The sequence below is a fragment of the Arvicanthis niloticus genome, chromosome 28 (genome assembly GCF_011762505.2).
Source record: "Arvicanthis niloticus isolate mArvNil1 chromosome 28, mArvNil1.pat.X, whole genome shotgun sequence".
NCBI lineage: Eukaryota > Metazoa > Chordata > Mammalia > Rodentia > Muridae > Arvicanthis > Arvicanthis niloticus.
In genome coordinates this window covers 12,833,972-12,846,208 of record NC_133436.1, presented here as the reverse complement: position 1 = coordinate 12,846,208, position 12,237 = coordinate 12,833,972, and the positions used below count along the sequence as shown (strand labels likewise).

General features: G+C 38.1%; 1 protein-coding gene across 4 annotated transcripts in view; it reads left to right on the top strand.

Moving 5' to 3' along the window:
* The window catches only part of Scaf8 (SR-related CTD associated factor 8), a 137,415-nt gene that overhangs the window by 3,270 nt on the left and 121,908 nt on the right, over positions 1-12,237 (top strand). The window contains exon 2 of one of the 4 annotated variants that reach the window (XM_076926725.1): positions 2,883-2,944. The exons of the other annotated variants lie outside the window; for them this stretch is intronic. Within the exon in view, the coding sequence (XP_076782840.1) occupies positions 2,927-2,944 (18 nt within the window). The 5' untranslated portion in view covers positions 2,883-2,926. The remainder of the gene's footprint in view (positions 1-2,882; positions 2,945-12,237) is intronic. 4 annotated transcript variants of the gene reach the window in all.

The following is a 12,237-nucleotide window of genomic DNA, read 5'->3' as shown; positions in this document are numbered from 1 at the left end:
CACTATAGTAAAGATCCTTTGTTCAAGAATTTTGGAGTAAATTCCTCTTCATTATCCTTAGTTGAATGCGAGTTCATCCCATGGCCGTTATTGCCAATTCTGATACAATGAGAGAAAGTTTGTCCGCATGAGAATCAAAGTGTGAGGGGAGCAGCTAAATCAGATGGAATGGTGCGATATTAGTCATTATGAGGTACTCTACTTGTTACTGTTTCAAGCAGTCACTTCTTACAGGGACTTGGAGTCCTGACCTAGTGAGAAGGACAGCTTAACCGTACAACTGCGTTGGGCCTGCCTGCCCTGAGTGTTCTTGGGAGCATCTTCATGTGAGCGGCTGTCTGGACTGTGTTGAAGGCTACTAACTGAATGGAGGCCATTCTGATAGGGGCCTCCCCTCTCATGCTTGGTTTTTGAAAAGGGAATGGAGTGGCTTTATATGATAAATACCTTCTTTAGAAAATTTTAGTGCAATTGGAGAAGAACATTTAAAACTCTGTTTAAGGTAATACATGAAAAGTGTAAGAGTGGGTTAGCAGTGGTTATGTCTGGACAGAGTTAGAGGAGGGTTAGCAGTGGTTATGTTTGGACAAAACTAGAGGAGGGGAATTTTTAGTTAAGTATTAGAGTCATTTAATTTAAAAAATTTTAAAAGCCCTAGTATATTTTTCTCTTACCAAAAAATTACTAGTAACTCTTTAACATAATAAAATCTTTGTTGGAGATGAGTTTCTGTAGCCTGTTTTTATAGCTGCTTACAGTAGTGTAGATGCTTGGCCCATGATAGTGCTTCCTTTTTCTTGTCTGAGTGGACTGAGTAGGAGGTAGGATGGGGTCTATGGGTTTAAGATGCTAGAAGAGTCATTGGAGTTTAATTCTTAGACTTACCTCAGTTTCTAAATTCTGACAGATTCTTTCGTCATCTTTCTAAAAGTTGACCAGTCTTTTTGAGATGGAGTATTGGTAGTCTACCAATAGTTGACTTTCGAGGTAGAGTATTGGCTACCTTAGTTGGAACTGTATGTAGTGGAGGCTAGTCTAGAACTTGGAACAGTGTTGGACATGAGATTGCACGTGTGCAGCATGTCTGGCCCTGGTTATCCTTGTTACGGCATCTGCAGCGGTCCTCTGTTGTTGGCATCCTTTGGTTAGTTGGATAGCTTACTCTGAACCACTGTAGGATACACACTTGCCAGACTCACTCTAATACCCAGTACATTTTCTTAGTGTACTCTTCACTTCCAGTTCTGTATTCCGAGGGGGGTGGTTTGCATAAATAACTACAAAACTTTTTATAACCTTCCCATCAGTATCTAGTAGTAGCCATGGGTTGGTCGAGACATGAAACAGGTAGAATAACACAAAAATTGCATTAGGTTTGTAAACTTTTGCTTTATGGCTCAGGAAAAACACTTATGGAAAGCGTTTGCAGGAAATTTCTGTTTAATTTTCAATATTGTAGGGCTGTGTTACCCTTTTCTCCATTGCCTTGTTTTGTAGGGGAAGTTTGATTAATAGTAATATCAGACTGTAGTAGTCTTTTCCATGTTGTTGAAAACTATTTAAACATGGAACATACTTAGTGCTTTAAATTAAGGAAGCCTTCACTACGCCAGTGGCGTGGACTGTGCATCCTGACTGGGTTCTGCTCATCTTGAAGGCTGTGTGTGGAGCTCCCTGGGCAGGCCCTTCGGCAGCATCCTGCTTTCACATACTAGATGCGGGGGAGCCTTCCCCCTTGGTGGTATCCACCTCTGTCTTTACCTTTATCGATTGATTTCTTTTACGGGAGGAGTAGTAATCTTGTTGAGAATTATGGATTTAGGTTTTACTAAGTTGTCTTACAGCACTTTGTACTTTCCATGTAGTGATGACTCTGCTTCTAAGTACTTACTTAGTCTTTACCCAGGTTACAAGCCCAGTGAGAACAGTGAGGGCGTTGCTTCAGATCCTTGGTGCACACACAGTGCAGCAGCATTTAGACTACCTCGTAGAGTCAAATTCCTGTCTGTCTCAAGTAAAGGAGCCAAGATGGTTTACATGGTAGTTGGTGATGGTAGCTAATGTTTCTGGACATTTGCTTTTAAAATACAGAAGTGATTTTCTTTTCTTTTACTTTAATATTCTGTTAATGGGAAGAGTCTTTGACTTTAAGTCTTTGACTTAAATTATGTTTATGAAGACCAAGCATGCCTAAGGATTGCTTTAAATGTAATTTTTAGGACATTGTAGAAATATAGATTAGGTAAAAAGTTTAAGTCAGAACTTTTAATCTATTTTTAATTTTCACTTAAGAATAGGGTGGATGGGAAGTTTTCCACTGAGAGTTTCAGTTAGGGCAGATCAGAGTTTTATGTTGAATAGTAATTATGTTCAAGGTATTTTGGCTTTACTGCTTTAAAAATAAACAGTTTTTTTTCTTACCCACAGTAATAAAATTTAGACTACAAAAGTGACTCAGATTTAGTAGATTTTGATACTGCATGATTTAAGTGTATATAACAATTCAGGATCACAAAAAATTGCCACTTGAAATTCATGTATTATTAAACCATGGTGTTCTAGACTAGCATTAAGTTTGTTAGAGTAATTCTGTTGATATTTAAGGGACTTTTGCATATTTTTCACTCTCCTGAACAGTCACATTTTATGATCATTTATAATAGGTAATTTAGAATTAATGATGATTTTATTACTTCCATATGCCATTTCAAATATCTCTTTCTAGGGCCAGATTTGCTGTTAATGGACAGTTTCTAACTCATAGTAGTTATGACAAAAATGTGATCAACCATGACCTTGAACACTGGCTGAGCTCAGACTCTAGTGAGCTCATTTTGTCTGTTTTTGTTTTCTCAACATCTTTCTCTACTCCTCTCTCTCAGGATTGTGCCTCTACTCCTGCTTGTACAGACTGCTTTCCAGCAGCATGGACACAAGAAGCATAGTAAGATGACTTACCCACATAAGGCAGGCTCTGGGGAAATGTTAGGTATATTGTGGTAGTGGAATTCTGTATTGCTTGTGTGGGTAGTACTTGGGAAGCAGATAGAGTTTGCCCCTTATAACACATTAGTACTTTTATAAAGATCATATAAGGAATAAAACTTAATTGCTTTATAAGAAATGTTGCTATTTCTTTAAAAATTGGGAAGAAGTTACTGGGCTTAATGAGCATGTTAATTGCATTAACTTTACGTGCATTCTGTTCTAAATAATTTCACTACATAAATGATAACTTTAATATGAATCACTTACCTCACAATTTAATGGTTGAAAATAAATTAATGAGGTGTTCTATAGGAGTAGAGAAACAAACTAAATCAGATTTTGTATTTTCTACTAGAGGGTAAGTTATGGTACGGATGTCTGAATTTAAGGAAGTTAGGGCTGGTGAACAGTGTGTTCTGTAGCCTGTGGTTGCTTACAAGATCTGTCTCAAACTTGATGGTAAACATGGTATTTGGTCTTTGTGATTCACATTTTATGCATGTATTTCATCTTTATCATTCTGCATTATAAGAACTGATAAAACCAAATAAAGGTGTAGGGATGGGTTTGTAAGTATACCCACTGTGGGTCAAGAAGCATTAGGCTTTGACATCACCTTATTTATTAAGAGTGAGAAATAGATATTCCCTACAGACAGCACTGATAAGCGAATGTGAATCAAACAAGTGTTTACAATCTGCAGCTTAACATTGTTTGTCACTTTTATAGTTTGATTTGAAAGGCCTATGATTGTATTCTTTGATGGATTGTTACTTAGTGACTGCTTAGCATATACCAGGAAGTTGTCTTAGATATGGTAGTAACCAGACTAACAAAAGACTGTCTCCTCTCAGAGGTTTTGTTCTTGTGCCCTCCTCTCCTCAGCCTCCCTGCAGAGCCAGGCAGGTAGGCTCTTGGGTTCCAGCATTCTTGGCTTCTGGGATTTTTCTTTCTAGGCCCAGTTCTGCTGGCCAGTCCAAGAATTTGCCTCTCAGAGCCAAATTGCTCTGCCCCTGTAGTGCTTGTGGTAGATTGAGCAGGGAGATGGCCAGTTTTTCCCAAGAGCAGAACATAGGACAGTGCTAATGAATTTTATTTGAAAATTACTGACATTAAAATTTTCTTCATTTGCTTTTTAGAATAACAACTATTATAAGATGCAGCTTTAAGGGTTAGTTCTTCTGTAATTGAGGTAGAGTTACTCTATGGGTAACGTCTGTTAACGGGCAACAAAAGCTTAAGTTTGGGAAAAGTAATAGATTTTTATTGAAACTCTTTTCCTTGATCTAACCGCTGAATTTGGTGTGTTCCTCAGAGGTCCTTTTTCTTCTCTACAGCTAGAGGACAAAACTCTTGAAGTCATACACTTTTGTGTGTACAGCCTGGAGAGTACTGTAGACATCTCTGCGTAGGGACACTGGAAAGGCTGCCTTAAACTGCCTTTATGGCTTTCTTTAATTTAAAAAAAAATTGTTTTTGATACCATTAAGTTGACACAGTGTTGTTGGATTAATCAAGTAGTTCAAGTGTTCAGTAAAAACCCTCCCGTAAGTTTTTATTTGTTTCTTCTAACTGAGCTTAGGGCCTTGGGCATGGTGAGCTCCTTATTGCTGAGCTCAGCCGTCAGCCACAAACTGATTTTATTTAATCTTATCTCCCTGTAACATAAATCTTGAATTCAAGTAAAAATTTTGCAGACAAAACATCTATATATTAAGTTATCTTTGTAACACCTGTTCACTTTGCTGGAAATGTCTAGCTTACATGTTTTTTTAGAACTTTTATAAAAATGAGTGGCTTTTATAATAGTCATTCCTGGATGTCTGGGTGGGATTGATTCCAGGATAACACCCTCTCTTCCTTTGCAGATACTCAGTTCTTAGATGCTTAAGTCTCTTACAGAAAAAGGCATATGATTTGCATATAACCTGTTCACATATTCCCATCATTTACAGTTATGTCTAGATTACGTCTAATACTGAGTACAGGGTAAACACCATGCATTTAGGGAAGAATGTGGGGTAGGGAGGAATAGAGGAAAAGTCAGTACACGTTCGGTTTTTTCCTGATGATTTTTGGTTAGTGGTAGTTGAAGTCACTGATGCAGAAGCCACAGATATGGAGGGACATTTGTGTTTATTGTGTAAAACTCTTCCTTTCACTCCCAAATTAGCATGTTTCAGCCACTCTTTAGAACTGTGTGAAAGGTTAGGAGGGCGCTGTTCTTGTGCAACGGGAAACTGAGGTTGACCCTTGTGAAATGCACTTTGAAGGTATTGAACAGGAACAGAAAGGTGTGATTTAGCCCTGTACAGATTTCCTTGCCCTTTGGGTTTTAATTTTTAATGGTGGAAACAAATATTCCTAAAAGTAACAGTTCTAGAAAAACCCATTTGTTGTTCCCTGTTTTGTATCATTCTTCAGACTTGACCTTGGCCTCCCGCTTGTTTCAGAACTGGGTCTCTAAAGACATTCTTTTTGAAACAGTTTTTGTCCAAGAGGATACCCACAGTGTACCTTTGTGGGTAAGAGGGATCATAGTTACAAACTTTCATAAGGGTCTTTGTCTTTGATCTTTTGGCAGTTTTCTTCTTGCCCATGATAGTTAACAACACTGTTTGAGTGAGGATAGAATTGAATGTTGCATTTCTGCAGAGAACAAAGACAAAGGAGCTGCTCAAAAATTGAAAGGTTCTTTCTGAGTTGACATTTGCAGACCAGCCGTGTCATAGGCCCTCAACTTCGAATAGCTGGCTGCCAAGTAAGCCACAGCCTACAGGTTCTGTTGGAAGGACTCTGCTTGTCTTGAGGATTCCAGAGGCTTAGAGTCCAAACTCAAACCTACCCCTGGGCATGATGGTGGAGGATTATAAGACCCTCTGCAGCAGGTCTCTTCTAAGGGAACTTTTTTAGTAACTTTATTGGCATCATGTTCACATACAACTTTCAGTTTTTTTCTTAATTATTTGAAACATACCCATTGGAAAGTTGGAAGAAAAAAAATTAGATGTAAGCTTCATCTAATCTTTTTAAAGACAATTTATTTTTTTTTATGTATTTCAGTGCTTTGCCTGTATGTATGTGCATTGAGTGGATGCCTAACAGAGTCAGAAGAGAGTGCCAGGGCCCCTGGGACTGGAGTTAGAGATGGCTGTGAGACATTGTGTGGGTGCTGAGGACCGAACCTGAGTCCTCAAAAGACCAACTAGTACTCTCTAACTGCTCCAGCCCAGAGTCTGCGAGTTAAATGTATTTACTTCCTCTTTCTCTTTATATATAACACACAAACACATTTTTTTTCCCTGAATATTTGTGTGTAAATTCTAATTCAGAGTGCCTGTTTCCTCTGAATAGCCATTTATTTTCCTTTAAAAGGATATTTCCTTAATCATAATACAGTGTTAATTCATTGGGAGGTTAATATTGATAAAATTATTGTTGGAGATCTTTTCTAAATTTCACTGTACATTGTACCCATAGTCTTTCTTACAGAATAATTCCTACACCATGTCTTAATGATTGTCTCACCTCCTTTAATTTGGAACAGTTACTGTTTTTTTTTTTCCTATGAGTTTGAGGTGGTGGTGTTGGATGACAGCAGGACAATTTAGAATTCTCTCCATATTGACTGTCTGTTGCTCAGGTTCATGCTCTGCATCTTTGTCAGAAATCTTTCAGAAGTAACATTGTGTTTCCTTACTAGAGCATCTGTGTCATCAGCAGGAATGTGACTCTTGGCTACAGGTTTCTTTGCTTTCTTTCCCTTTGTACCATGTTTCTTATTGGGGAGATATTTTGATGTAAATATAAAAAACATCACCAAAATTTGCCCACTTGTTTTAGCATATATATATTTCTTGCCTGGGCTGGTTAGTACTAATGTAGTCACCAAGTGCTATTTTTTAAGTTTCTTGTGTTTGTATTTCTTTGCATCTGTGAGAGCTTTTCCTTGTCTTATATAATTGTGTACATTGTTGTAAACTAAATTCATGAATTCTTGTTTATTGGCCTTTAAAGATCTTCCATGGTCCATTTTAACCCATCAGAGCGTCTTCAAGCTGACCGTGGCACTTTGACAGGTGCTCATCAGGTTTTGGAATATTCCCCTATTTTCTAATACAGTAAACTATTTCTGTCCAAACCTTGATTGGCAGCCATTTATCCAAGATGCTCAAGCTTCTTTTGGTGGCTATACGTGTGTTGTCAGATCAAGCTAGACATTTTAGTTTACATACATACAAACATAATTCCAGACACATCTACAAAGGCATGAGTTCATCAGACGTCACAAGCTCCATATGTATTTACTTTCCTGATACTGAAAACCCTGGCTTCTGTTATCTACAGCAGTGGTTCTCAACCTTCCTAATGCTGTTACCCTTTAATACAGTTCCTCATGCTGTGGTGACCCCAGCCATAAAATTATTTTATTGCAGCTTCATAACTGTAATTTTGCTACTGTTGTGAATTGTAATGCAAATATCTGATGTGACCCCTGTAAAAGGTTCATTTGACCCCTGAGGGGTGGTAGCCTACAGATTGAGAACTGATCTACAATATGCTTCTAATTGATGTCATTCAGTGGACTGGAGGATGAGTTCTCATACTTTATTCAGGCTATGTAACTGCTGAGTAGCTAAGCTAATACAAATTAATAGCCTTTTTATTTCTTCCTAGTCTCATTTGTTTGTCTCTGTAGTCAGGCTGGAACTCATACTCACTATGCAGTTATCTTCCTGCCTCAGCCTCCCCAGTGCTGGAATTATAGATCTGTTAACCGCCATGCCTGCTACATTTACACATTTATATAATTCATTGTTCTTGGTTTAATGGGATGGCTTTTTTTTTTTTTTTTTTTTTTTTTTGAGTCTCACTATGTATTCTTGGCTAGCCTGGAACTTACTATGTAACCGGGTTCTTCAGACTCAAGAGATTCACTTGCTTCTGCCTCCCAACTGGTAGATTCTAGGTGTTTGTGTTAGCGTACCTGTTCAGGATAGATTTTTTTTTTTTTTTAATTGTGGCTGCTCTCAAAGGAAGTGGGACAGAATATCAGTTGTGCAAGGAGAGATGTGGTAGTCTACCACTCAGGACAAGTAGACAGGACCCTAGAGGATCGATTAGCTATTTTTGGATGAAAATATTCATTCCAGTGAATATTTTTTTTAAACTTAGATTCATTTAAAAAATAGAGGTAATAGTAGCTTTTAGCTACCCTTACTTGCTTTGATGTTTGAAAATCTAATAATTTTATAAAGCATTTGGAGAGTTAAAGAATATTATTTATAGAATTTGGTGTTTAAAAGAAACTATGAAGGAAAGACAATTTTTCAAAGTAAAATATGGAATCATGCAGTATAATTGTGAATATCTTGTTGTCCAGGAAAGCATCTTGGTCTTTTTACATACTTTAGTAATAGGTAAATTTATAGACGTTTAGCTCAAAAGAATTTGCTAGTTTATGTTGTGCATATTTTTCAAATTGGAGGATAGCTAACCAAGATTGTTCATTGATAGGCAGTGACAATATTTGAACTTTAAGTATTTTGGATCAATATTAATTTTGGTCAGTATTACCAAGGTTTTCGTTGTTTTACTAGGTCTAGCAAAGCTTTTACGAAACTCAACCTTAAACACTAATACACTAACTAGGATGTGTAACTTGTCAGTTTTATATTCATATACATTCACACATGTCTTAGTTGGGTTTTATTGCTGTGAAGAGACATCACAATCATGGAAGCTTATAAAGGAAAACACTTGATTGGGGCTAATGGTTTCACCCATTATAATCATAGTGGCAAGCAGGCAGACATGGTGCTGGAGAAGGAGCTGAGAGTTTACATCTGGATCCCCAGGCAGCCTAAGGAGACTCTCAGCCACATTGGGTGGAGCTTGAGCAAAGGAGATCTCAAAGCCCTCCCACTCCCCCAGTGATGTACTTCTCCAACAAGACCACACCTACTTCAATAAGGCCGTACCTCCTAATGGTGCTATGGGTCTGTGGGGGCCATTTTCTTTCAAACCACCACACCATACATACTGAACGTAAGCATACATGTGGAAAGTGTGGAAGGCAGCCTGCTGGCCTTTAACAGTAGTTAGTTTTGAAGACAGCAGGAAGTAGTAAGAGCGTAGAGAATGATAGCTTTTTAATAATTTAAAAGTTCCACAGCATTTTCTGGGCATGCTGGTTTTTTGTAATACTTTGTCCAAACTCAAAGTAGTGTGCGCTTTAGTTTGAGGAAGAAACACGGACTTGGTGTTTCAATTTGTTTTTCTTATTGTAAATGGACTCATTGTAAAAAGGATTTTGAGCTCTAAAGCCTTATAGAGGATTGCATAAAATTCATGTTTAGGTGAGTTTTATCAAATTATGTGGTAAGTAGATTCACAAACTCTTTTACGTTTTTGGTTAAGATATGTTTGGTTATCAGGTTGACATCACTACATAGTGTTTCCCCAATCCATCTTTCCTAGGGACCAATTCAGTTGTGTAGATTTCTGTCTTTCTGTCTGTTTTTTTTGTTCATGTTTTTGTGGTTCTTAAGTTATTTTTTGTTATGTGTATGAGTGTTTTATTTGCATGTATATCTGTGTATCACTTTCATTTCCAAGGCTTGAAGTTAGGGCTGTGAGCTGCCATTCACTTTCTGGGAATTGACCTGGATCCTTTGGAAGAGCTTGAGTGCTGCTGCCAGCTCTGTTTGTTCTTTAACCAAGAGCTTGCTTGCTCTGTAGCCCAGCTGCCTTGACCGCTCTCTGCTTCGGTTCCCCATGCTGGGGTATAAGCATGGGCCTCCATACTTGGCTAGTTTTGTCTTGGAAACTAAATCACTTCTATGAGCCAAAAGATTTGTGTGAGACATGAGTCTATAACATATTTGACGTACTTCTATAAAAGGTTTAATTTAGTTGTCACTCCTTACAAATCGAGAAAATTCAAATACTAACCACCTTTTCAGGCCATTCTGAAGGATAAGGTGGTTGAGTGGTCCTGGCATGGTTGAGTCATTGCCAAGTGCCTCAGATCTGAAAAGTGTTCTCTTTGCCTGCAGCTGTTTCTTTCAGGTCTTCATACTGGGTCTTCGCACCTCTTAAAGTTTGATCTGAAGGTCTGTAGCTCTTGTTTTACTTCCTGCGAGCTGGCAGCGTTGCTTTATCTCTTCTGTTGGCGCTTCAGGAATGACTGCCTCTTTTGATTTTGTTTTAGTCAGTCCTACCTTGTCTAGATACTTTGCAATCATTTTTGCAATAATTTTGTTTCAGTCTAATCTACATTTTTCTTTAACTTACTTTTTGCTTTTAGACCTCAGTTTACATTGGAAATAAAGACATATTCCTGAAATATTAGTAGTCCTTTTTATTCGCCACATCAAATCTTAAATCTTGAATCCATGCACGAATTCCTTCTCCTTTGAGTTGCTGTTGTCCTTTTATACTGGCTTCTAGCCTTTTTGTAATTTAAGTAAAAATCATCTCTTCAGTTTTACATAAGTCACTTATGTTTTTAAAACTTTCAAGTTGGGCATCGTGGCACATACTTTTAATTCTAGCTCTTGGGAGACAGAGGTAAGCAGATCTCTGTGAGTTCAAAGGCCATATTGGTCTACATAAACTAGTTCTAGGTCAGCAGGCCTCCATAGAGAGACTCTGTCTTCAAACAAAAACTAAAACTTTCTGTAAAGTGGATTCTCTTTTTATAGAGTGTGACTATAAGGCTTTCTACATGACACGGGCGAGTAAATGAGAAACAAAGTACATGTGGCAGTTACACATAAGGTGTGGTGCCATGGCACACATGGAGAGGCCAGAGAACGCTTTGTGGAATTTCCTTATCTGTATGTGTGTTCTAGGGATTGAATTCATGTCATCTGGCTACATCAAAAGCACTTTTACCCCTGAGCTGTCTTGCCTACTCCCCCAAATAATTATGAAATGTCATAGATGATGTTGGGGATTATTTGAGGGGAGCATTGTGCTGCAGTGATCTTTCCTTCTCTCTCATCTGTATCCTCATGTTGGTGACTGATTCCAGGAAAGCCTTTAGTCCCACCACAGTAGAGTTCCAAGTTTTTGAAAGTAAAAATGTGCGGGAAGAAATTTCTACCAGTTCCCATGGCTTTGGCATTACACGTCCTTGACTGAAGTCAATCTGCATTCAGGTGAATTTAGTTATGAGGAAGTTGAGTAAATTCATTCTGCTAGCTTATATTGGGCTAATTACTTTTGGGTCCACGTGTATGTACTTAGGTAAACTTTAGCCATTGTGGACGATACAGAAAAAAGATAAAACAACTTTTTTGGCTGCTCTTTAATATGAGGTCAGAGTTTTCTAGGATAGCTGGAGAGGGAGAAAGATTGCTCTGGGTATCTGCAAACCACTAGCATTAGGCTAAGATTTTAGGTGTAAGGAGGGATTCACTGTCCATCCTCGTCTCAGTACAGAAAGTCTTACTTGCTACCACAATACTTTTTGTGCAATTTTATATTTGTTAATCTCTTTTTTTGTGAGGAGGAGGTGTTTCGAGACAGGGTTTCTCTGTGTAGCATTGGCTGTCCTGGAACTTGCTCTGTAGACTATGCTGGCCTTGAAGGTTATTTGAGAGATTTTGCTTTGGGCAAGTAGTGGGCTAGAGAATTTAATAATTTTTTTAATCTTGTAATTTCTTAATCCTATCTTTTGATAGCTGTGGGGTATGGCATTGTCTTTTAGGAAACAGTTTCTTGGGGCTGGAGAGATGGTAAGGTAGTTAGGAGCACATGTTCCTCCTGCAGAGTATGAGGCTGCTTACTCCTTACTGCTCTGCTTCCACGGTATCCATCCGATGCCCTTTTCTGGCTTCCACTGGCACCAGGTACACATAGTGTACTGTCTATATGTAGGCAAAACACTCTTACCCATGGAATAAAAATAAATTTAAAAATACGTAGTGTGGCTTACAATACAAAATATAGTATGCGTCCTGATTAAGTAGTCAACAAGTCTGATGGAAGCGTTGCTGAAGACCGATCAGTGTACTTTGTTTCTTCTGTTGAAGCAGGGTTTGATGGTACAGAGATAGGAGGATTGCTACAAGTTTGATGCTAGCTTTTAGTACAGAGTATGACATTTTATTGGCTGGGAGAGGGAGGGATGGTAGGGTTTGTTTTGCTTTTAGAAAATTATTTATGCTTATTATATCTAATTGGCAATTTTTTGAACATTTTCCCTGTTCTTGTTTTTAGTTCTTATGCTCAGGATATTAT